This window comes from Lutjanus erythropterus, chromosome 5, assembly GCF_056507025.1.
Source record: "Lutjanus erythropterus isolate fLutEry1 chromosome 5, fLutEry1.hap2, whole genome shotgun sequence".
In the NCBI taxonomy this organism is placed as follows: Eukaryota; Metazoa; Chordata; class Actinopteri; order Lutjaniformes; family Lutjanidae; genus Lutjanus; species Lutjanus erythropterus.
The window spans coordinates 18,395,237-18,422,862 of NC_139321.1; the positions used below are offsets into that span (position 1 = coordinate 18,395,237).

Consider the following 27,626-nt stretch of genomic DNA (forward strand, 5'->3'; position numbering starts at 1 on the left):
TTCACGCTTTCACTTGCTACATAAATGTCACCATCACATCAGCATGTGTTTGGTGTGGTATTAAACATCCCTGAGAAATATCAACACAATTCGTCCGCACTTCAGGGAATGGTGGCTGGAAAACCAGTTTAGCACAAACTAAGTAAAAGTTAAGATCCAGACATTGTTTTGGTTTTTATTTGTTGTGGAGCTAAAGTTCACACATCAGTCATTTTTGATCAGTTAGCATCAGTTTTCACATGTCATGCATGTTAGGTCTGGTCTGAAAGGAATGCCAATGCAGGGGTGTGACCAGCGGCTCATTTGTTACACGTTATTATTCCATTATATTCCATTATACAGGGCTGCCACAAAAAGCACAAGCTGTTTTGGCCAATAGGCAACTCGGTCAGCCGAAGATGATTAATTTATATTCTAAATCAAACCTCCATCAATCAAATTCACCAACTGTTAAGGAGTAATCGATGTAGTCACATCATCATCTGATCGCATCCTTGGGACGAAATCAACACAAAAACAGCTGGTTGAGTCTAATTTTGTTGATTTGCCAATGAAAACTGCTCATCTTATGCTGTCTTTTAGCGATGTTACAACTGTAGCTCACACTGTTACAACTGAGACTCACATACGCTTCAGTTGTAACAACAGACAGCTTCAACTTTTGGCTGAGTTCCTCACGGTTTGTTTTCTCTACTGAAAAATGGTTTATGATAGCAGACACATACAGTGTTGTTTGCCTGAAGATGTGAGATATGTAGATTAAAAAATCTCTGCATAAAAGAGTGAAAAGACAAAAATGTTACAATTGCTGTGACTCTTCCTTATATCTCTGGTCTTTATCCATTATAGTCTGGGATGGTTGTCTAAGTATAAACAACAAAGGATCCATTGGGATGGCAATTTTCATAATTTTTCCTGTCTCGTCTTTAATATCTTGCCAGAATCTCTGCAGTTCTAGACAGTCCCAGAGGACATTAGAGTGATCCCCAGTCATCCTATAATTCCTCCAACACGGAACTGATCCTGAACCTTCATAAAAAATTGAAGCTATCAGTGGAGTACTGAAAAATCACATTTTTTATTCTTCAGTCAAATGCCTTCCATAGATGACTCTTAACACCTTTATGACAGCTCATACGTGTATCCTCCGAGGTCCTGTCCTCAATAATTATATAACAATAATAATAATAATTTAATTCTAGCCCCCATTTTCCTTTCAGATGGAGGGTGGAAATAGTCAGATTTAAGCTAAAAATACCTCTAAGAAAAGAGAAAATATGAAGTGTGAGTCCATGCAGAGTTGCGTGGCACACATTCTTTTTCACCCTTTCGTATCAAATGGTGCCTGTGTTGAGCTGAGACAGGAGCTGCTTGTTGCTGATGCAGATCTCTTTCATACAAACACACTTTAAGATGCACACACAAGCATGTACAGGTATAGAAATGCAGCTATTTTTACACCTATCTTACAGAAGAAACAGCACTCAACCATTCTTCTTTTTACAGCTGATACTGACTTGAGTCTTCACTGCCAGGAACTCACTACCCCTCTCCTTCTCTGACGGACTGTCCAACTCTCCATCTGTCTCCTCGCCCCCATCCCTCCCCCCTTTCCTTCCTCCACCCCCCCTCCGTCTCTTCTATTGTTGCCATCTCTTGTTTGCTTTGCATGGATTTTGACTGCAGCCAAGGGGCAATTTTGCATCTAGTACTGAGTTCACATACAAACACACAAGCACATACATGCGTGCACAGAAGGGGAGGGGAAAAAATACTTGCCTTTAGAGGATTTGTTTATCAAATGTGCTGTCAAATCATGTCAGGCACTTCACGTCAGGGCACATTTCCCAGCCCCGGGCTACCCAAAAGAAAGGATTCAAACAAGAGTATGCCACAACGTAATTTCTACAACTTTCATCACTGTATATTATTCATTTTCTATAAATAACGTGCTGTGAATGTGAGCACACAGAGATCATTTTATCTGAATTGTAAATTTATGTAACTGATGTCGGTGTCAGGGATTCGCTAGGAGACAAGTCATAAAACATCGACCGAGGAACGTATTAATGTTGCAGAAAAATGTTTCTCTGTAAAACATCTCGCTAAAACATTTCTGGGGATTTCAGGACCAGTCCACTGAATAATTTATAGAAATTTCACGAACAATAACAACCAAGAGAAAACATGCATTATACATGTCAGCTTGTACTGAGACTCTGTTCTGTATGTGAGTTCTTTGTGCTCAGTATGTTTACTTATTTGTGTGCGAGTTTCCCTTTGTGTGTGCTTTGGTCATAACCTCCTGAATATACAGTCAGGAATTTTGCTTTTCTATTTTCTCCCTTTATTGTACACATATTCTCTTTATAATGTCATCCGAGGGTTGGATGTAGTGCAGTCAAAACAAGTTTACCACTTCTGTTGTCTCAAACGCTATCAACAGCACTGTAGGCAATTAATCTGATTTCTTTCTCCCCGATCTCTCATCCAGTTTAGTTTCACGTCACTCACTCCATTTCAGTTAATCTCCCTGGAAAAAAAAAAATTCTTTCCCCCCTTATTTGCCCTCCCTGCAACTGTCACTGTCCAATTTTCTCCATCTCTATCATCCTTTTGCTTTCACTGATTCTTGTAATCTTCCTCGCCCGCTCACTCTACCCCTCATCGAGCTCTCTGCCTCTAAATGTCTGTTTGTCTTCTGCTTGGTCGCCCTGACCCATATAATACTGGACAGCCCCTCTATAGTATGTCTGACTGTTCAATCCCCAGATCTTCTCCAACTTAGAGATAAAAACATTAACTTTTAACAGTGGGTAGAAAATACAGCACTTTGGTAAATCAGTTATCTTATAACTGTTTCTGTTTCTTTATGTAAAATGCTCTAACAACTTTCTCTTTTGAATGTAATAAGTTACTGCTTATATTTTAGAATCAGTGAGTTACAGTTCTCGTACTTGTTTTAATTCAGTTTCCCATTTCCTTTCTTTTAATCAGGACCGGTGCATCAACATGGCAGCTGAGAGTCTTGCTGAGCTCCGTGATTGGCTCTTTCTGCTCCTCCTGTGCCTCACCTTATTGGCTGAGGTGCTGGAACTGGCGGCAGCGGCAATTGCCATGGAGACGGGCGAGGGAGATGAGGGCATTGTTTGTCCCTCGGTGTGCCGCTGTGATGAGGGTTTTGTCTACTGCAACGACCGTGGCCTCAGCATAATTCCTCCCCTACCGTTAATGGCTGCCATCCTCTACTTGCAGAGCAACCGGCTGAGTAACGCCGGGCTGCCTCCCTCTCTGGAACGCAGCACTTCTATACGAGTGATTTACCTGTACGCCAACCAGCTGGATGAATTCCCTATACACCTCCCGCCTTCGTTACGGGAGCTTCATTTACAGGATAATAATATACGAACGTTACCGAGAGCAGCTCTGGCGAAGTTACCATTACTAGAACGTTTACACCTGGATGATAACTCTATATCCACAGTTAGCATCCAGGAGCGAGCTTTTTCTGGGACTCCACGGCTTCGACTGCTGTTTCTGTCTCGGAACCACCTGTCAAGCATCCCGGCGGGCTTGCCAGCATCTTTGGAGGAGTTGCGACTGGATGACAACAGAATCAGCACCATCCCCACACATGCCTTTCGTGGGCTCTCCTCCCTGCGGCGCTTAGTCCTGGATGGGAACCTGCTGGCCAACACACGCATCGCAGATGACACCTTTTCCCGTCTCTCCAACCTGACCGAGCTGTCGCTGGTCAGGAATGCCCTACAGTCTCCACCAGTTAATCTCCCTTCAGCTCATCTCGTGCGACTCCATTTGCAAGACAACGGAATGACTCACATACCACGTGGGGCGCTGGACGGGATGCGGCGGCTGCAGAGGCTGGACCTGTCAGGAAACAATCTGACCAGTCTTCCACGAGGACTTCTGAAGGACACCGAAAGCCTGGAGCTGCTACTGCTGAGAGGAAACCCCTGGTACTGTGGCTGCAACCTTCGCTGGCTCCATGCCTGGCTGCACAGCCGGGGGGCAGCGGTTACAGTCAGGGGTCTGACCTGTCAGGGGCCCGAGCCTGTAAGGGGCCAGACCCTCAGAGACCTAACTTCCCTGATGGAGCAGTGTGAAGGCCCCCCTGCTGGTCCCAGCACAGGAGCAGGGGTGAACCCAGCAGAAAAAGATGGAGGGGGTGAAGATGGTGTTGGAGGGGGCCAAGCAGTGGCTTCAGTCCCCCATGGCAGCACCACCACTACCTCTCTGCTGGTCCCCACACAAGGTTCCCTCTTCACCCTGCGAGCCAAGCGGCCGGGCCTTGTTATGCCTCTACCTCCAGGTGAAGGGGGGCAGGTATCTGGAGAGGCCCTGGAGCTGACTGTAAAACCTCTCTCCTCGGACAGTGTACTGGTGAGCTGGCTGTGCCCACAGCCAGCACCATCCTTCCGCCTGTCGTGGCTGAGGCTGGGCAGCAGTGCAGCTCTTGGTTCCATCACAGAGACTCTGGTACCTGGAGAGAGGAGACAGTACCTCCTCACCCAGCTCACCCCACGCTCCCATTACCTCATCTGCTTGCTGCCACTACGGCCGGAGCCCTCATTTGGGGGCTCCAGCATGGGTTCATCTCGAGTGGGCAGCTTGGACACGGACAATAAAGACGCGGCCCCGGCCTGCGCTCAGATAGAGACTGGTGAGGCTCTGGTAAACTCAGCAGGGGAGGGGTCAGACAAAGAGGGACAGGACTCTGAACTAACAGCCCTGCCATTGGCCGGGATCATAGGGGGTGCCACAGCATTGGTAAGCCTGTTGTTAATCTTTGGCATCTTCTGCTGGTACGGACAGAGAGCTGGTTACATGTCCGGGGACTCAGGCTCGTACAGCAGGGGCCGGGGTGGGAAACATTATGATGACTATGTAGAGTCAGGCACCAAGAAAGACACTTCCATCTTAGAGATCAGGGCCCCTCCTGCAGGGTTTCAGATGACAGCTATGGCCCATCAGCCCTTGCAGCCTAAGCTGGAGGATGTCACCTACATCCACACCATTTTCCCTTCCTCATCCTCTTCCTCCCAAGCAAACGGGACCTACCGGAGCAGCCACGCAGCTGGCAGCCTGAATGGCACCATCCTCAGCCAAACCAGCCACCATCACGTCACTTATGGCACCAACCGTGGCTACAGAGAGGGTGGCATCCCCGACATAGATTATGCCTACACGTGATGATACAGGGACACGATCCCTGAGCCACTAATGCCAGGCGCCATTTCTGTGATGACGACCCCTTGGCTGGTGGCAATTTTGTCCTTGGTTTCCAAAGTACCCTCTGTGCCTCTGCTGGTTCAATTCTGATTGGTTTGCTAGGTAGAAAAGACTTATTTCGGCTCTGTTGATTGGACATTGCTATTGAGTGACAGAAGTTAAGTCCTACTATACTCTACTACTGTATACTACATTATACAGTGAGCCCTTCTTTCAGCGCTACTTCTAGTTATAAATGGTTACGTTTTCTCTTTTGGATATCTCAGTGTCTTTCAAACCTACTGTTCTCAGCTCATGATAATACACAGTAACTTATTTGAGGTTGATATACTAGGCTTAGCTGATTTAGCAGGAGATATATTTATAATATGGGGAAAAGGCACTTGATGTGTATAGAGATAGCTCTCATATCTTCCTACCAACTGTAAGCTCTGTGCTGTATAGATAAAAGGGATGACAGAGGGAGAAATCAATGGTTGTTATAACCCACAGATGACAATGCATCATGGTTGACATGAAAAGATGTGTTCCTAGCCCCCTCCTTTCCCTCTAGTTTACTCCCCTGCTTTTTAATTTTTCCTCCTTTCCGCCTCCTTTTTTTTTTTTTGGCTGAGGCTCTTTCCTTTTATTTCTCTCTTGTCTTTTGTGGTGCCGTGAGCAGAGGACGACTTTGTTCTCGCCAAGGGAGCTGACAGCAGTGATAACAGTTCTGACAGAGATGGGAGACACAAACCACAGCATAGGGAGACTAATGAGAGAGCAAGAGAGAGTAGTGGTGGTGGTGGGGGGTGATGGATAGATGGATGGATGAATGGAGGGATAGAACATAAAATAAGATGTAGGGAGAGACAGAAAGAGGGGTGCTGCTTTTGAGCACTGGGAGAGGTGTGTTGGCTTTAGGCAGAGAGTGAGGACAGAAAAGGAGAGAAGAAAGGAAGATAAGTGGAAAAAAGGGTGTGTGACAAATGCAGCGGCAGGAGGTAAAAAAGCAGACAAAAGGAAAAGAAGATGAGAGCTCGAGGAGGGTGCGGGCGGGGTAAAGAAGGGGGGTGACAACTGGAATAATGTGACATCGTCATCCAAAAAATGGCTCAAGTTTTGCCCACTACTACACTCAGCAAATACCTGAGTGATAACAGACTGCACACTCCCTCCGAGGACTGACGTTTTCAGTTGCTTGTGATCATCGAACAGGGTTTTGGGGGACAGTCCCCACCTCATACGTCATGTATCTTCATCATAACATGGACCCTTTTCCACGCTACAAATCATGATTGCAGAAATGTTTGTAGCACAACGGGAGGACGAGAAGCATGGCGAGACAATCAGAGATAAACATAAAAAAAAAAAAAGCAAAATGATTGCCAAAACCTGCAGGACAACTCATGAGCTACAGAAGAATGCTATTTAAAATATCTCTCTCAGAATTTAGGAAAAAGTACTGCATGTACCCAATTTCTATTGTGGTCTGGTCTCATCATTAAATTACCTTTTCAAATGAAGTGAAAGAAACCTAATCATACATCTTATAATAGTAACCTATTATCTTCTAGAGCCTGGTTAAATCTTCTTAATTGAAAATAACTTTTAGCAGCTAATAATTTTTTGGGTGGAAGTCGGAACTACTCTGGTCTAATTACACTTTCCTAAAATTCCCTCATAACAATAAATCTTTTCAATTCAATTAAAAAAGTTGCAGTTGTAACTGTTCTGGTAGTGAAGGGAAAGTTCAAAATACAAACAGGCAGGAGTGAACAACATCTATCATAGCATGCTGTATGGGTAATTTTATGTTGTGAAATTAAATAACAATTAGTCGATGAATCGATAAGTCAATCAAAAGAAAATTAGTTGCGACAACTATTATAATAATCGATTAATAATCGATTAATCATGTCACTCATTTCTCAAGCAAAAATGCTGCTTTTTTTGTCATTTATGACAATAAATAAAGAGTCTTTGGGGTTTGGACTGTTAGTTGGACAAAAGAAGAAATCTCAAGACGTCACTTCAGGTTCTGGGAAATTGTGACGAGCCTTCTTTTTTTCTTTTTTCTTTTTTTTTACACTTAATAGACTAAACAATAATCGATTACTCATGAAAATAACCATTAGTTGCAATCCCAGTCCTACGGATATACTGATTGGGAAATTGATTATTGATAAAAAATGACTAAACAGGAATGTCTACTTTTGGAGAATTCAGTAAATAAATATCAGACAGACTACAGTACTTCATCATATTGATGCAAAAAACATGATTTCCCAATATTGCCTTAAAGTAGTCATGCCCATTTACTTCAAACAGCCTGATACAACCAGAGATACTAAACCAGAGATATGAAAGTGACAGCTTCCACAATATGCCGCACTATGATAAATTTGTGAAGCTGAAATGATTAGTCAATGAAATCAATCAGCAGAAAAATTATCTGCAACTACTTTGGTAAACAATTGATCATTGTAGCCATTTTCTAAGCAAAAACTATTTCCTTGTTTCAGCTTCCCAATTGTGAGTAGTAGCAGTCTTATGTGATGGCAAACTGAAAATATTGGTGAATAAAATTATAAATACTATGGTCTAGACTTGCTCGATGTGAAGAGTGCCCTGATATACCTTCTCTTATGATTTGGCAGCAGGCAAATAAAAATTAACTTAATTGAAAAATTATTGGCCTGTCAGTGGCATGAACAATTTAAAGACATCATCCTGGGCAGGAAATAACACTTTTCACTATTTATACTTAACAGTCAGAAAGTATAGTCAAATGATTAATCAATTAATTGAAACAAAAAGGCACATTAATCAGTGATCACAGTTACAGCAATCAACCACTTATATGGATCAAAAGCTTTGGACATGAATGCTGTTTAAATAATTTGCTTCTAGTAATCAAGCAGTCTGCTTGTTTCACTATGGGTCTTTTCATACGTGACAATATGGGGGAAAAAAAACTATGAACTACTGAACACGGATTCTATTTTTTTACCTTAACTCCCACGCCTCCATTTGTTGGGTGCACATTGATGACAGGAAAAATTAAGTCATTTTCTCTTAATGAAAAACATTGGAGCTTCATGACAAATGAGCCAACAAGATGCAGCAGTGAAACTACAGTGAGGTACATTTTATACACAGTACTGTTCTTTATTATAGTGTATTTGAATTAAACACAGTACAGTCATTTTACTTGTACAGTCATTTGAAAAGCATTTGAAACAGCGGCACTGTATTTTGAAACACTCAATAAAATTTAGTGAATAGTGATGCGGCGTGTTTCATTATTTTGTATTCATGTGATAAATATACAAATGTCAGTTAGATGGTAATCTGCATGAGAAATAAAGCAAAAAAACTTTTCGGTTATAATAATCATCTGCTTACAGCAGGAAGATTTCCGCTGTAGCTGCAGCCACTCAAATTTATATATTCACACATTATCTGTCATCATAAGGTGCCACCCTACAAGAATTAATCTGGAGTATTTTAATGACTGATTTGAAATTTCAGAGTTGATCTGATGCATTCTGGGAGGTAAAGTGCATTAGGTGACTCAGGTCGTCCAGCTCTATAGGCCTTAGTACAGCATAGATGCAGTTCTGTTAACAGGGATCACAGCCTTACCGCTACACTGTGCAGTTCAACATACAAACACTCGTACACACACGGGGAGATGGAAGCGGCACCTGCTTTCTGACTGCCTCTCGCTGACCCCACTAATATACTTTAAGGGAGGAGGAACTTCAAAGGAAAATGCCAGCAAACAGCCAGAGATTAAAAGAGGAAGAGTAGAGAGAGAAAAATAAAGAGTAGAGGGGAGGATGGGGAAGACTGATATATATATATAGAGCCTGTGAGTGTTGAAACCCATTCTTACTTTCAGTAGCTCTCTTTCTCTTTTCCAGCCTGTGTTACTGTGTAGCAGTAATATTGGAAAAGCTCCGGTGTGGGTTTTTAGTTTTTTTTTTCTGCATTTGTTTTTGTTTTTCTTTCTCTCTCTTTTTAAAGAGCATTGAAGCTTCCTTTCATTCTGTGCTGAAATCCTTTTCCTTTAAAAATGTCACCCTCAGATGTGATAATGAAAACACTCTTATGTATAAACATAAAAATGGGTGCAAAATGCTATTCCATTTATTGGTCTGTCGTCTTTTTTTCTACACAGATGAATAAAGACTTCTAAAAGGAAAAGCAGCTTCATGAGTCCTCTTTGTGTGTGTGTGTGTGTGTGTGTGTGTGTGTGTGTGTGTGTGTGTGTGTGTGTGTGTGTCGGGGGGAGTTCATTAAATCAGAAACAAAAGCTGCAGATATCAAATAATGCACTGGGGTGGCTTAAAAAAAATAAAAATCAATGTGAAGTTGAGATTATTAATGTGATTTATGACGAGATGGAGTGGACCTCGTTAAATCACACACACTGGATGAATACATCAGCTGCTGTACGCTCCGATTCAGTTTGGAGGAATCTGTCAACCCGAAGCAGACACTTGTGTTTTTTATCGCAGGAAGTTTGTTAGCGTGGCGTGTTTCACGGAGCGACGCGAGGAAGAGTGTGTGTGTGCATCTGTATGGATGTGTTCATGCTCCGTGCTCCTGTGTATGGGTGAAGACATGTCTCTCATTCTAAGTGAGTGCTAATGCTTGTGTAAGCATGGATCAATATAACGAACGGGGGAGTGTATAAGTGTCCATCTAAGAGTAACTGCTTGTGTTGGGTGTTTGTGAAGGAGTGAGTCAGTAAGAAATATACTTTATGCAGCTAGAAGTGGTTTCTCGTACAGAGTGTCTAAGAGGGAGATAAAGACAGAAAAAAACAACTTGATATGAATGTTTATCTAAATAATTCTTGATAATATGTCTCTGTCACTGAATGTGTGTGTGCCAACGCAAACTGTAAATGTGATGTCTGTGCTCTGAACAACAATGCCCTAAGTTCTCATCAGTCATTACGGGGGCCTTTCACTGTCGCAGTCCATTATCCAGCGTCAACCCCTCAGGCTTAATTATTCTAACTCACATTAAACCCAACAAAAAGATGTATACTCAGACACTCCAGCGCATATCTGTTGGGTCTGAAATGAACTATTGCACTGTAACAAATGGAATCAAAGAGGGTTTTTCAGATATGCTTCCATTAAGCTACATCTACTGGTGTATCATCTGTCTAAAATTACATTTTCCAGGACAAATAAATGTCTTATATGTAGATTGTGTGCATGAGCACAACAGTAGTGTCCTCAGTTTCAGCACCTCCTCTTTTAATTCAGCGTGTTTCTGAGTACTTTGCCTCTATTTCTTTAACAAATGAGCTCAACTCACCAATGTGCAATAAAATGGTCAGTTGCATTTTAAAGCCTGTACTCAGTGTTTTCTTCACCACAGTGCTGTTAAGAGTGATGTAAAGCTGCATCTCACGCTAAAGTGTCTTCCACTGTTTGCATGCATTATAAGCTCCTTTAGCTAAAGGTCAATGTATTCCTGTAAATGCACAGATCTGGTGAAATCTATGCATGCATGCATATATGCATTTCTGCAGTTGTTGCAACCAACGCAATCATTTCCACACCACAAGGTTTTTGCACAGTTTGTCTAGATACAAATGTCCACACCAGGGATGCACGATATTGGATTTTTGCTAATATCGGTACGCTGACATTTTTCAATACAATATGGCTGATTGCCGATACTGATATACTTTATGTTAATTTTTTTCCATCTTATTGCAGAAAACATCAAGTCTCTCCTGTAATGGAACCAACAAGACCTGCAACATTTATTCGATTAATCAAAGAAAATAATTTGTCAACTACAGTATTTTGATAATCGGTTCATCATCTGAGTCATTTTTCAAGCAAAAATGTCAAAAAAATTTGCTGGTTCCAACTTCTCAAATGTGAGGATTTGCTGCTTTTCTTTTTCATTTACATGTAAATGAACAGTCTTTGAGTTTTGGACTGTTGGACAAAAGAAACAATTTGAAGACATCACTTTGGGCTCTGGGAAATTGTGATGAGAATTTTTCACAGTTGTTTGGCATTTTCTAGACAATTAATCTGCACAATAATCAGCAGATTTATCGATAATGAAAGTAATTGTTAGTTGCAGGCAGAATTAACATATTATTATGCCTACACTTATAGTGATGGTCCACTGGCTGCTGCAGACCTGAAATACTGTTTTTCAATGAACACATTCACTGGAAAAAATAAGAAAACTACTGACTGTTTTTGTTCACTATTGCATGTTTTTCTTCGTTCTTCACAAATTCGTTTAAAGTGCCTCATGTAATCACCTCAACTGGAAAAGACCCACCTGATCCAGCTTTATCTGACTGTTTCTCTCTGTTACATACTCTCTGCACGTCTGCCCCACATGGGGGTAGGTGACATGTCGCAAATGAGCTTCCAGGGAACAGAAACATGGTAGTAGCAAAGCAGAACTGGTCAGTATGGGGTACAACTTTTCTGTCAAAAACCTAAAAAGACTTACAGGTTGATTCCACCAAGCACGGCATGCCTGTGCCATGGTTCTGATCCATCCTCTGCATGGCTGCATGCCCCACCAGCAGCATGTCAGAAGCATTTCAGCAGTGGAGCATTTGTTTACTTGTTCAGATTTTGCTGATTAGGTCCTCTTTCTCTGTGCTTCTCCATGGATAAGTAGGTTACGTGGTTAAATAGTTTCTTTTCTGTCTTTATTGTCATGAATCTGCACAGGGTCTTTTATTTTGAAAATTAACCAGATTTTCTGTGTCTGACATCCTGCCTGTTCAATCAACTCTGTGCTAATTGACCCAGCATCCATCAAAAACAGACTTGCTGTGCATTTGAATCGGAGAGCTGCTTCTCGGACGCTTCAAGACACTACTGGTGGAATCACAAGCATTATGCAAAATGGCCGCAATCAGCTCCAGCATGACATGACGCAGCCGCACCTGGATGAATTTAGCCGTTAAAGATACTAATATTGTTCTCAAGATACGACATGGGTCCACTTTGGCGGTTGACCAACCAGAACCTCTTTGCTGTTGTAAATAGGAACTTTGCTATCCATTTCAGACGCTCCTCTACACTACAGACATACTCCTGTCACGTGGATATAATTGAAGCGTCATCTTATAGGCCTGACTTATCGGCAGAAATGTTCATTGTGGGCCAATACCAATATTTCATTTTAAAGCTTTTACTGGCCGATGCCTGACATGCTGATATTATTGTGTAACCCTTGTTCCTACACATTTCAGGTATCATTCACTGAAGGTGATCCAAACATAAAACAGACTGGACTGTAAGACGTGACGTATGACGTGACGTATGGACATCACGGTTCAAAAATGTATTCACTTGAAAGTGCAAAAAAATAAGTTCACTCTAAACACTGACACACATACATGCAGTCAAAAGGATCATGTCAATTCCAGAGCATCTCTTTCTCCAAACAAAGGAATTACAGATATATTGCCCCCTGTAAACAGGACCCCTATAAACCTACGACTGAACCCTCTCCTATACCTAATTCACTTCCACCCTTTTAACCTTTAACCTTTTAACATTCCAACATGGTCACACATATACTCAATCTTAACTTCTTCTAAGATACACATCTATACATGCACAACTAATGGAACAACAGATACTTCAATATCTCAAACATAAATACTCATGCATAAACAAAGCACTGCTAAATTTGAAATACCCGAAGACATGCTCAGATTTACAAAACTCTAACCAAAAACTGTCACCTCAGCCGTAAATCCAACTCAGGAATTAATTTTAACAGTCATTGTTGTTGGAGACACATCTGTACACCTCTGAGTCGCAGGGGGACTGGTGGTCCCAACGGAGCGTGATGGAGCTGGATAACAAACACGAACATGTTTCTGCAACCACACACACACTGCAGGAACCAGTGAAATGCCTCAGAGGTATGAACTGATCCAGCAACAACAACAAAACATTAAGCTGTGGTGGTCTGGGCTCCTCTGTAGCAATGGACGGAGAGGACATCACAGGAATAAACAAGGCAGAGAGAAACGAAGACAGCCTCCCAGGGGATTATAACAGCACCAACTGTATGAATTAGACTGTCGATCAGAGAGAGAGAGAGACACTTCGGTGCCACTGCAAGATGCCTCGTGTGAGAGGGAAAAAAAGGGAACTTCTGCTATAACTGTGCTGAAAGCATGTACAAAAAGATAACCAAATTGCCCTTGTAGTGCAATTGTCCTCTATTCAATTTCCCAGCCTTGTGTGTTTTATCTTTTAATTTGGTTTAATTATGAGCCTGTATGCTGCTGGATTTTTTGTAACCATGCTGTTAGGTAAAGAGCGTCAGAAACTGAGGAAAATTAAAAGCACTTGCAACCTTAAGTAGTCTTTGTGCTATTTGCCTCATTATCTGTCCAAGACTGACATTAAGTGAATAATTGATGGATTCCTCTTTTTTCACGTGATAAACCATCAGGCATGCAGTTTCATCTCCTGCCTACATGAGCAAACTGTGAAGAGAAACAACTCTGGCTGAGGAGCGCTTCAGGCGCTGGGATCCTGCTGGATGGGGTCTTCCAGAGCTCTCAGCCTTCACTCATGGTCGGCTTACTGCCCACCTCTCCGGGGCTACGCTCTGGACCGTGCAGAGACCTTAGCACTTGTAGTTATGGCAACTTGTGATTTCTCTGGAGTACTGACTCTCAGCCTTTCTCCAGCAGAGGCAGACACACTGCAGCCAAAAAAATAAATGAATTCCAGGAGCAAAATAAATTATTCATTACTTAGTTGAAAATGCCACAGAGTGGATTGTGATCACACCAGACGTCCGGCACACACACACAGTGTGCTGCTGGTTCAAGGCTGAACATTTTAATGATGATAAAACAGAGTCTTAAAAAATATCGACAAATATTTCGCAAAATAATGGAATCACAACCATTAACCAGAACCCTTAATCTACCTTCAATTAAGGAGCAAAATTATTTTACTGCTCTCTCTCCAACTTATTAGACTTAGAGAGTGACTAAGAATTAAAAGATAAGAGGTGATAGTCTACAATGTTCTTTTTGTCAATAAATCCCATTAAAAGACCAAAGCCAACAATGAATGTGAGCTACTAACAAGAATTCTCTTTTTAGCCGAAGCCTGATATAAATGCTATTACTCTGTGCCACGGATGTCCACTGCTGACCAAAAACATGAGATCTCAGGGTCCTTATAGGCTGAGATGCCAACTAGGGCTGCATCTAACAATTATTTTCATTATCAATTAATCTGTCGATTATTTTCTCATTTAATTAGAGAGTTAGAGAATGGTAGGGCTGCACTGATTAATTTATCGATTAATCTATCAATTATGTTTGTTATTGTTCAATTTAATACAAAATAATTTACCTAAAATACATATCAAAAACTTGTGTCATGTGTTAGCATTTCAATATTTTCTTCAACCATAGTCCTGGAAAACAGACAGACAACACAGACATCATTAGAATAATGATAATAGTGTCATATTTTGAAGTTAGTCTAATTTCCACGCTATTTAATAGATTCCATGTCACATACCTGATCAGAAAAATACTGGACCTCAAATAAAAAAGGAGCTGTGATGCAGAATGCAGATTAATTTAATCACTAATCACTGTCGACCCTTCACTGAACTGGACAATCAATATTTTGACTTCAGACTTAGAACTGGTTATGACATGGAGTTATTTCACTGCTGGAGTCAGTAGATGATCGCAGGCAGTGTATTTGTACATCAGCGTGGAGCCAAGAAAATAACCGAAACAAATTACAGACAGTCTGTAACGTTATTTTAAGCCATTTCTGACTCATATGTGGCACACTGTTAGACGACACACGGTATAAATGTAACAGCAGCAGGGCATACTTCAATTTTAACACGGCTTGATGAAGAAAATCTATCTTAAGTGATTTCTACAAACAGAAACACGTTTCATGTGTTGATAATCCCGATATTAGAAGTTAAACAGGACGATGCTGCTGTCTCGCTGCTGCTGTAGCAGGACAGATCGCTTGGTACTTCACTTCCAGCACTCATGTGGTGCTGTTTGTCCAGCTGTAATGATATGCGTCCAGTCTGTGAAGCTAAAGAGAGCCAAACTATTGCATCTCTGAGGCAGTTTATTCTGCACTTGAATGTGTAACTCAACATGTCCTTAGTTTGGAGACATTTTAATTTTTGTCTAGAATTGAAGACAGCAACTTGTAATGTGTTTAAGGCCAACATTCTGGAGGGTGGAAGTGGTCCTACACATATAGTATCAGAATTGGTAAATGTACAAGTTCAGGCATCAGAAGTTGATCAGAACTGAAAGTGGATCATGCATCTCTAGGTTGTGGGAGACATATTACATCTGATATGTTGGCCAATACGTAATAAAGAAAGAATGTCCAGCAGAGAAAAGCTGAAAATACTTTTTATTTGAAGTAATCTAGAAACAGACACCATTAAATAGTTTGTACACCAAAAATAAATTTCAACTACGAACTGTAACTTTTTGAGTATATAATGGGCTAATGTGAAAAAATAACATTGGCAAGTACTGTATAATCCATAATTTTTAAACACTTAAAACCAGAGTGCCAGATGTGTCTTAATACACAGCTGAAAATAGTTCCACACAAATGGACTATTTACTCCTGTTTGAGTCGCATTTGTTTTTTGGGTTTTTTTGCAAAAAAAACCCACACACAATAGACATAAAGCACCCTGTACTACTACACAAAATACAAGTACAAAACTCCCACAAACAGTCCAAAGCTGCCAAGACCACCTCCCAATGGCCTCCTGTTTTGTCAAAATTTCATGGCCCTCAAACTTTATTATGAATAATCATACACCAATCCTTTAGTTTTGTATGTTTGTCAAACGTCCTCAAAGTTGCCAGACAAATACAATTTCAACACATCTGTCACTGCAACCTGGCAAACCACAGCCCTATTCAAGAGGCGTGTGCGCTGCTGCTGCTGCTGCTGCTCTTTACGCAGGCAGACTGTTGTCACAATGTCAGGCTGGGACATTTTTTGAAAACTAAAAGTTGGCAGGTATGCAGTTGACAACAATGCTGGCAAAATGTGAGAAATTCTCTTCAGCCAGGAGGGTCAAAGGTACAAAAGAAAAAAAAAAAAAACCCTGCCACGCTGCCAGAACATCAGTCAGTATACAGAATAAGTAGGATTTGCACAGAATAAAAAATATAAAATAGAAGCAGAGCTCATAGGCGAGTTAGATCTCATCCAGCAATGACAAAAACCTTCTAGAAATAGTTTCATGAATTTAATTTGCGAAACCAAGCCTGTTCTGTTTTAGCAACAGAAAGCATTTTATTGAATCATTTCCTGAAAACATGGGGACAACAGAGACTTCCTGTATGGTAAAATTACTTTTTTAGCTGCAGACATCCTGTTTTTGACGGGAGGGAAGGGCCTATTTTTTTTTTTTTTCTTTCTTTTTTTTGAAAAACATTGCATGCATCAAATTCAGAATGAGTGTATATTTAAAAAATATATATATCAGTTTGAAAATCAAATATCTTGTCTTTGTACTGCATTCAATTGAATACAAGTCAAAAAATATTTGCCAATCATTGCAATCTGTTTTTATTTACAATTTGCACAATGTCCCAACCATTTTGGAATTGTGGTTGTATATCAACTTTAACATATCAGAAAAATCTTGAGACACACTCTTTCATTACACACATACCCCAGAGTGTCACAGGCAATGTGCAAAGATTAACAACTCATACATGCACACAGATAACTGCCTCGCTCATGCATGTGTAAGACCTCAGAGCCATCACATGCTGTTGATCTTGCAGAAGACACAGAAAGTAAAGGGCGTAATAAATCTTTCCACTGCTTGACGTTACAGTGATTGAGGTGTCCTTTGTATCCAAAACGCGTCACGGTGTCCTTGACTTTGTCTTCTGTTTCTTGTATTATGAAAGCCAGATCCATCCGCAATTTGTTTTCGGTTTACTCGATACACATCAAGAACCAAAACAGGGATAAATATTCTTCATTTTTAATCACTTGACTGTGCTGTGTTGAAAGTGAATTGACCACAAATGTTCTCGCTCAGGCAGTTAAAACAGATTTTTGCCAGGGGCTTACCAGAACAAATTTTCATGCTTTAATTACCTGGAAATATCAAAACAAAATAGCAGCAATCCGCAGCCAGTATCAAACAAATCAGGTAAATTGGTGACAACAAAATATCTGTACATTATAAACTACAACCAGATGTTAATTCTTTCTTCTATGTTCATTAAGAATTCTACTAGAGGTTTGGAAAAGTCCCTATGTTGACCTTTTAATCTTCATTTCCATTTTCAATTAAGGTCATATATAGTGTTCAAACTGATGCACTGAGTGATGAATGTGGTGGTCAGCTATACAGGGCTACCCGTTCCACCCATGGACAATGGCAACAACAGGATAAGTGGATAAATAGCTCCTATAAATAGTCTTGTCATTTCATAAGCTCTGATAATGCAGCCGACAACATGCGCATCGGGCACCACTTCACAACAACGCTTGATAGATCGCAATTACAAGATGGTAATTGTGAGCAGTGAGTGCAGTGTGTACTCCCTGTACTCTGTGCGTGTCTGTGTGTGTGATTATGTGACAAAAGCGTCGTCTGTGATGAGGACATGTGAGCACACAATGAGGGCCCCTTGTATCTGCTGGTGGAGAGAAGGATAGAGGACTTGGGGTTAGATTAAAGCCCATTTTGGAGGTTACAATGATACATCCTTTGTACTTTGTTCACTAAGCTATGATTACAAAGATGAGAGAAAATGGAGGCTTATTGTCAGGCTGCATTATACTTTATTATTCAAATAACACTGCCTACAATGAGGATAATCTTCCCCCAATGTGCTTTTAATTTCCATATAAATTTTTTCTCATTCCGTCTTGTGTGTCTCAGTTCTACTCAAAATTATTTGCACAGCTGGTTCAGTGAGACAGCGTTGGATTCAGATGTCAAAAGTCTAAATGAAAAACATCAATCATCAAAGGTTGATAAACTCATTAAAAAAAGCCATTCATCAGGTGATTCTGACTTAGCGTACTTAGTGAGAGTTTTTTTTTTGGAGCTGCTCAAGTATTCACCCTGAGCAGCCAAGGAGACGAGGACTTTGGATGCACAGCCAAAGCCTTAATGCTAGGCTGATTACTTGTCTGGCACCAAAACCAATATTTGAAAAAAGGGCAGGCGGTACACTATTATTGTCATAAGAAACTGGGAATGCAAACGATTATTGCTACACTAAGGAGTGCATTAAGTGAGACAGCATAGAAAATTGAACTCTGCCCTGCACAAGGAAACACATACAAGTCTGACAGCTGGCTGCTTTACAAACTGCACATTACTGTCACCCTGTCACAACCTCTGAGGAGTTACTTCATACAATATCAATAGTCCGGGTCACATTTAGTCAGCTGTTTTAAACGTCAAATGTCCTTACTATGCCTCAGACAAAGAGTTTGTTGGATGAGCATCTGAAACCCACTGGTCATAAGATTCTTTTTGTTGGTTTAAAAGGGATAGTTCAGATTATTTAATGTGTGGTTTCATGAGGAACTTACTGATATTCAGTGTGTTAGCTACAGTGGGTGGTGGTCGGCATGCCCTCAGTTTGGAGAAGCAGAGAGGGGCACAAGCACAGAAGCTAAGCAATGAACTACAGTGGGCAGGGTCAGCAACAAAAGGAATTTTAACCACTTAAAAAAGGTCCACTTAAAAAAGATTAATAACAGACCATAAGTATACTACTATATGTAGAATTTTTCACTGGTTTACTTTGCCATCACTCAGTTTTTTCCAATGGGAAACCACTGTTCTATAAGCCAAATACCACTCTCTCCACACCAGCCGAACTACACAGGAAAAATCAATAATTTTGCAAAACACGAAAGTCACAAAGTAACGCAATTATACAAAAAAAGAAAAGATATTGTGGCAGTGATTGACCAGCAGCATCTAACAGATTTTGCCTATGGAGTTTGGCTGGTTTAAAGAGAGCAATATTTGGCTTCTATAAAAGTGGTTTTCTGTCGCAAAAGGCTGTCTGATGGTAAAGTAGTGAAAATATTCTAAATCTAGTGTACACTTGAACTGATGTGGACTTTTTTCAAGTGGCTAAAACACCTTCTGTTGCTGACCCTGTCCACAGTAGGTCATTATTTAATGTCCGTGCTGGTATACTCCTCTCTGCTTCTCCAGACTGGGGGCATCTACTGTAGATAATACACTGACAACGGATAAGTACCTCATACAGCCCCTCTTCAAATTATACAAACTATCCCTTTAAAGCCATTCACAAACTGGCACCAGCTTACATCTCCAGTGTCCACAGTTTCTATTCTACAGTGAGACCGATCAGGTCCTCTGTTAGGTCCTCTGATCAGTTTCTCCTCACTACTTCATGTTCCCCTACAGTTAAAGTCTGAAGGTGATCAAGCCTTTTCTATTCTTGCTGTCAGGCTGTGAAATAGTTTATCCCTCATTGTTAAGTCCACTCCCCATTTATCACCACAATTTACAATTGCATTTCATGAACCCTTCCAATTAGTAATAGCGTGAATGTTTAAAATAAGCTGAGAACCTTCTTTTTCCAAGCAGCTTCTTAAAGGGCCGACACATGATAAGAAATTTGTCCTGGCTTACTGCCAGGTATGGCACAGAGAGGCAAAGCACAGCGCTACTACGCCCTCTCTGCCTGGTATACAAACAGCTAAGCCAACTTAAGCATCAAATTTAGCTAAGTTCTTAAACAATATGATTGACAAATCTCACAGCCTGTTCACATTTCGCTATGCATTGCGTTTACTAGCAAGATCATCGTCTGTTTTTAGTGTTGTGTTATAGAGTTTGGGAACCCCTGAAACACTTTTCTTCGGTGGTGTCTGGAAAGGAAAGAGCGGTGCACCATGCCGAGGATTGTGGTACTGCTTAGTCGGGCGCCACCGCTCAGGAAACACGACGGGACATCCAGCACAAAGCGGTTTTTACCACCAATCATGTGTGGGGCCTTTAGTATGAATGGTGGGGTCCTACATGAGCACAAACCTTTCTGCCAAAGATAGATCGGTTTTGTTTTACTATTTATTTTCATTCTAATTATTTCACTGTATTTCACATTTCTTTGTGAAACACTTTGATCAATATTTATTGTTTTTAAATGTACCCTATAAATAAATTCTTGGCATGACTTTCTGAAATTGGTATTGGAAAGGACTCCATCCAAAAGAGACAATCAGACAGTTTATGTACTGTAATAATTGGGTGTGTGGAGATGTTAATCTAAGACAGGGTTTGAACTTCTCTCTCAATCTCTCTTGTCATTCTTCACACCACTACTTCGGCCACTTTTTCTGTGTACAGCCGAGTTCAACACTGAGAATGCCTTTGTGGAGAGAGTATCCAAAAGTGTGCGTTGTTTTTCTCACTTGGTCAATTTATTGCACATGGACAACAAGGTCACAAAAAAGACACCGAGTTCTTGGACAGAGATCAGGAAGGCAGTGGGATGTAATCAGGAAGAGGCTATGATGGCAGCCCTTCAAGTGTGGCCATTGGGTATCCTGATAATGAGAATGAATTGCACCTCTTTCATTCAGCCTGACATCAGGTTCATGTGAGAGAATTTTGTTTTGTTATGCCCTAAAAGTCAATGGCAAGTAATGGATCTGTCAGGCCAGCCTAATTTTCAGATGACACCCGAGCCATGGTAGCAGTTGCTAGAAACAACTGTCTTAAGATTTTTCACAGAGGTTGAAACTATGAGTTTAAGAGTTATTTTCCTGAAGTCCACAACCTGTATACCTGTATCAGTCTCACCTGTGCCTGATGCCATTTTGTGGCCATTTTGCTGTTGCTATTTGTCACTGATTTTATACATAGACATAGATACCTAGATGTCCCACTGGACTTTGGATCATATGTCAATGTTGTTGCCACATTGGGCAGAGCAAGTCTAGCCTATGAACAAATACATATAAACAGTTGAGCTACTTTTTTTTAAATAAAAAAACACCACAAAATTTTAATATTTCAACCGATTGCAATAAGCTGTTTTAAAACCCGAGGGCTCATGATGTGGAATGGACATTTTATCCAGTAACAACGGGCCAACGCAGTCAAAGTGGTAACCACGCATGTTTAAGGTTTTGTAGCTAACAAGCTATGCAGAATGATGATGATGGTGACCAGTTCTCAAACAGAAAAACAAGTGAAAAACACACCACACACGCCCAGTTCAGATGGTGGGCGCACACATGTGGACATGGCTCCAAGCTGAGGCCCTACAGTGAAGCTTTACGCTAAAACACGGTGTAAATGACGTCTTTCAAGGCAGCTTGGCATGTCAGGGCTTTAGGAGACTTGGATTACACCAGACAAGCAGAACTGAGGAATTTTCTGTTGTTTTTTTTATGTTTGGTCACCATTCACTTAAATTGTTAGGGAGATTCTGCAGCACTGTATTCCTGTCAAACTCCAGCAGTATTTTGTGGACTAAAAAAACTAACCCTGACCTTCAATCAGCATGAGGATGAGTAGATAATGACTGAATTTTCATTTTTGGGTGAACCATCCCTATAAGAAAAACGGTTCAGTTCTGCTCAGGTCATTTCAGTTCAGACATTTTATTATCCCAGGTGAAAGAGTTTCAAACTCATCGTGGAGAGGGTGGTTTGTGCGCTCTAACCTGGCTGAAGAGAACCTGCTGGTTAAAAAATTGCTGTCAAGGGGGACTGTGGAACACTTATCACCTTACCAGCCACCTTAACAATATGGCTCAGGTGATTTTTATCATTTCCTGTCTACATGAAAAACATTTAGCTTCCAGGGCAGCCAGGTAGCTCAGCTGTTAGACTATGCACTCTGTGTACTGAGTCCCACCACAGAAAATATACAGACGTTGCTGTCCCTTCTTACAAACCGCTCTGAGACTGACCATCTTTACCACATAGAGAACAAAATATCTAAGTCTACCAACAGCACCTTCAGAAGATCCTCTCTCAGCCTACCAGAAGTCACAACGCTGCACAACACACCGACACATCTGAACACAGCACTCGCCTGCATGACAGAAGCTCTGATGGGCCAAGTGCTGATGATCAAGCTGACTCCTTTTCTCTTTTACTCCCTCATTCACTCCATCTCTTTCCATCTCCCACATCGGCCCAATCAGGCTAATGAGGCTCGCACTTCCTCCATCCCTTCCTGCTAGCTAAAGTGGCGATTGATTGGAGGGGTGGGAAAGCTTTTAACAAGGGAGGGGTGGGAGAGAAATAATTAGCACGAATGAGCTTTTCTGCAAACTCCTTCAGTTTGGCTTTTCTTCTTTCCGTTTATTTACTGACCCGGACAACATTAGGGATTAACTGTCCGAGGGGGACGTTAACTTCTCAATGTCAGGGTGTAAATCAATGTCTCGCTCCTCTCAGGTCACAGCCCCGCGATGATGTCTAAATGAAAGTGGTGAAGAAAAAGACAGGGGAAGGGAAAGGACAAAACTCTGGAGATGAACCGTGAAGCATTGTAGCTTTTCTGCTCTTCCATTTTCCCACTCAAATTGAGACACAAACTGGAAATCAGAGCATTCCGTGGAAACTCGGAGCACTGAACCTTGAAAGCTCAAAATTTTCACTACACAGAGAGCATTAATGCCGCTGCCCAAATGACCAGTAAAGTGGTCTTTCTGACAGTTGTACCGTAATTAACTTGGACAGATCTGGACTGGAAAAACTAGAGCAGCACTGTCTAAATTCATACTGCAGCCAATTCACAAAGCCACTGCAGCCTCCAAACTGTGCCCATGGCAAAGACACAGATACAAGAGGACAGAGTGGACATAACAACACAGCTTCAGTGCAATGAGATACTAGTATCTAGATTTGAGCTAGGACAAGAGGAGGGTCAGCGGAGTGTCAACAAACCTCAAAAAAGTAGAGAGGCTAGAAGAAAACGAGCATAAATCTAAAGCTGAACATAAAACAAAATGTCAATCACAAACCCAGTTTAAAAGCTACTTTTAAAGTGAATTTGATGCATATACACCCTGATTCCTCGGAGCGCTGGCGCTTAGATCATCTAAACCCTTAAAGATATGAAATACGCCTACAGTCTTTCATTTACTTTACCATCAAAGACGAACCACTTCAAGAGGGCGTGGAAGAGTAATTTTCTATTCATTTGATATGTGTTTTTAAATCATAAGGAGGATAAAGAGAAGATCCTCTAAACAAATACAAAGAGAAATTACTGCAGCTTAGATAATGTCTCTCTCCAGAAGCAATATTACTGGACAGGGACCATGGTAATTATAGCAAGCATGTCTCCTTAGTGACAGCACTCTCTACAAACATTAAAGACTTGAATTTAATTTTTTATTTGATATTAACATGTCTGTAAATATTTTTTTTTTAAAAGATACACATCATCCAGTCTTCACTGGAGAGGAGAAATGTTATATTTAAGCACATTTATAATTGAGACAGCAGCTGTTTTCACATTAAATACAGTAATTAAAAAGGTCCCTGAATGCATCGGTCACTGCAGTCTGTGGCTGTGAATCAAAGATGACACCCAGTGGGTCTGCATTAATGCTTCAATCAGTGTTTCCCCCATAATTGTTGGGCCACCAGACCAGTGAGAACTCCTGCCAGACATAGAAATTCTTTTAATGCCAAAAATAACTCCAAATATCCATTAATTTGGAAAATCAATCATTTATTTGCGTGAGTCAGCCTCTGTCTTTGCCTGGGAAACAGCTGGATGCAAGTGCTGATCTCACATTATCTTAAAACAAACGGAAATGTTTTTATCTTGCACTTTTGTCTTACTTAATATTTCTATATCATGACACCATGGTGAAATTTTTCTCCAAGTCAAGGAAGAAAAGATGCAGCAATGAAATGTGTTTACAATGTGCTAATGTTTTGCAAAGGTCACGGGTTACATGGCTTATTTTTATGCAATAAATGCTGCTTATTAAGTCATCCTCTCTTTGTGATCACTCTGTTTGAAGTCTTCAATATACCGAGCAATAAATTTGAATGCAAATATAAATTGCAGTCCGCCCGCTGCACCATCTGACTGAAGCTGGCCGCGTCAATATGCCATCCTGCACTCCTCGTCTGAGTTTTTTGCATACCATCAGGGATAGATAAATCTACAGGAAATACTGCTCCAGTCAATATTAAAGCAGCTACAAAATTTAGCTCGAGCCTAGAGATCATGTACAGTATTAGTTGATTAATCTTTCATTGACAGAAGATTCATCAGGAGACATTTTGATAATCTTCATTATTTAAGTAATTTTTCAAGCAAAACTGCCAAAAATGTTGGTTCCAGGCTCTAAAATGTGAAGATTCCCTGCTTTTCTTTGTTTGTCATGACAGCGAACTGAATATTTTTTGGGTCTGAACTGTTGTTGCAGATAAAACAAGCAATTTGACGTCTGTCACAGCATCTACCAGTTGCCTGTTTGCCTCATCATCCAGTCATTTTATCCCACCTGCCTGCTTTCTGCGACCATTTGCCTGCCTTTTTGGATCTTGGTTTTCAGTCTGAGTGATATTACTTTAAGGTATTTCCTTTTACTTTGACATTTATAATCGATCCTGCTCTGTACTCCATATTTCAGAAGCAAATGTTCTTTTCTTTACTCCAATATATTTGACAGCTAGAGTTACTGGTTACTTTGAAGATCGTGATTTTACATACAAGAAAAAGATCAGTTTATAAAATATGCTACATTTATATATATAGATTAAGATTATAGATTAGAATACCAAAGATTATATACAGTAAACAAAATCATCTTTACTTCACAACAATTTTCTTTAAATGTTGCTAACATAATAATGAATAACTAATAATAATAATAATAATAATAATACAGTATTAGGCAATAATATAACACAATTCTGTTGCATTAAAAGTACTTTTGATACTTTAAAGGTAGAATGAGTAGGATTTGTCAGTTGCTGTTTGTAAAAAAGACCAGTAAGATGGTCGATTGTTGAGTCACATTCTCAGGGCATCAAATGTTGACATTTTGGGTTGGTAAAGTGTCCCAAAATAAGAAGGTATGGGCGGAGGGCTGGTCTTTGCGGATGCAGGCACTGCCACTCACTTCTAATGGGTCGTGGGTGATGATTGAGAGGGATTATTTTTGTAAGAGATTGTTTGTTGGGAAAACCCACCATAGATTGCCTTTGAGTACATTTTACTAATAATACTTCTGTACTTTTACTTAAGTAAACTTTAATGTATTATCACTGTATGGTATTGCTGCTTTTACCTACTAACAGAGCTTATTTTTCACTTCAGACGAGGGATGTGCTGATCCGATACTCAGTATCAGTATTGATCCGATACTGGAGGGAGTGTGGGCGGGGAGAAGAACATGAGTGAGACCTGTCATCATGCAGGGTTCAACAATAAGGCTTGCTCACTTGCCCACGACAAGTTAAATGCCCCGTCGAAATGAATTAAACTATTGAAGTATTGTGATCATCAGTTATTCGTTAAGTAATTTTTCATGGAAAATGCTGTTTTCAGCCTCAAATGATTTCCTGCTTTTCTTCATTTAATCATATTAAACTGAATATATTTTGGTTTAAAACCTTTGAATATATTTGGGGTTAAAACTGAGAAAGCATGAAATTACAGACATCACCTTGGACTTTGAATAACTAGGAGGAACATTTTTCACTATTTTCTGTCATTTTCAAAGACACTGCAGCCGTAGATTAAACATGACTATTAACCTCTTTGAACCTCTAATAAATGAAACAACTTGTACAGGGATAAATAAAAATTGAATTTGGGCAAGCAGATTTCTGGGAAAGTGAAAGAAAATACATTAATGTCAAACCTTGTCTGCTGTGTGGAGTTACTTCATGCTCAAGGAAGAAAAAACAACAGATCAGATGAGTGAAAATTATGCATTTGTGCTATTTAGTTAAGTTTTATTTTCAAAAATGTTGCCAAAAATTCTATGTGTGAAAAAGTTTCAAAAGAAGCAGCAGAATTGCATAACTAAGACAGACTGTGGCCTATTTGGTTAACAGTTTTTGCATAATGTTTTTTAGACAGTGCAATGATACAAATGATTTTTATTAGACTGGGGGATGACATGCAGGAAAGGGCTGTACATGGGGAAAAAGGTATCAGATTGGTATCATATCGGCTGATATTCAAGGTTACGGTATCAGTATCGTACATGAACAAGTGGTATAGAGCCATGCCTACTTCAGACATATTAAACTTTTATCAAACTTTACCTGCCTCTGAGTCAAACTCAAGTCCACAGACAATGTGACACTGGGCTCTGGGAACCTGTGATGGGTATTTTTTTTTACTATTGTCTGACTAGACAGTTTATCAATTAATTAACAAAGCAGTCTGACAGATTAATCAATAATGAAGATAAGTGTTAGTTGCAGTCCCACTCTACGCTAATGAAAATGTTGCCAATTTGAATGTAACTCGGTGCTACAGTAAAAACCACTGCTACATTCAACCAAATTAAATACTTCACAGCAGAGTAAAACGGCTTTTACTCAATAAATAATACACTTCCAGTATGAGTTTGAGTATTCTTTGTGGTACTGTGGTGTCGGCACTCGGCCGTGCCGTTGACCCTGCTTACTGTTGACCTTCCTGATTAAAATCCATACAGATCAGACGTACTCAGATGGATTTTCCACTCACACTCTTTTATTGGATTTTGCACAGTAAATCCTCTTTCCACTAAAAAAAAAAACAACAACAACAGGTTAACATCTCCATTTGGCATTCTCTGCTCGATGCTCACCGCTGTAATTTTGTCCTGGTTTAGTGGATGGTAGCGGAGAGGTGGTCATGGCCAGGCTAAGTTTTGACAGCGTATCACATTTACTGTGAAACTGAAGCAGCATCAGCAATGCCAATTTGCTTCTGTGAGTGTACTTGTGTGTACAGAAAGTTGACGGGCGTATAGTGAGGACGTGTCTGTTAGCGCTGCTTCATGAAACACCAAGTCAGCACAGTGGGAACACTGCTATAGGAACTAAAGCTAAGGAAGTACAGTTACTACAGCAGGGAGAAATTCATGAGGGATCTGTAACCTCTTCATAGCAGCAGCAGTTTACTTTTCGAGTAAACAATACAACTCTAACTAAATTACTTTTTACAGAAATAGAGGGCCGTCTGAGAGCAAGTAGGGGATTTTTATTTAATTTTGCGTTTAATTTAAGCACCCCCAATGCATCGAAACACACGCGGTAAATACACTCAGGCCTACTCTTTAGTATCTGTTCGAGGGTTTCTTCTAGCGCACACACATGTAAAATATTTGT

General features: G+C 40.5%; 2 protein-coding genes across 5 annotated transcripts in view; one reads left to right on the forward strand and one right to left on the reverse strand.

The window, feature by feature from the left end:
* The window catches only part of flrt1b (fibronectin leucine rich transmembrane protein 1b), a 46,725-nt gene extending 39,561 nt beyond the window's left edge, over positions 1–7,164 (forward strand). For all 3 annotated transcript variants that reach the window (XM_084718995.1, XM_084718994.1, XM_084718993.1), the window contains exon 3: positions 2,998–7,164. In XM_084718995.1, the coding sequence (XP_084575121.1) occupies positions 3,013–5,211 (2,199 nt within the window). In that variant the 5' untranslated portion in view covers positions 2,998–3,012 and the 3' untranslated portion in view covers positions 5,212–7,164. The remainder of the gene's footprint in view (positions 1–2,997) is intronic.
* macrod1 (mono-ADP ribosylhydrolase 1) overlaps positions 1–27,626 on the reverse strand; it is a 173,817-nt gene that overhangs the window by 125,729 nt on the left and 20,462 nt on the right. The gene's annotated exons all lie outside the window — the stretch shown is intronic.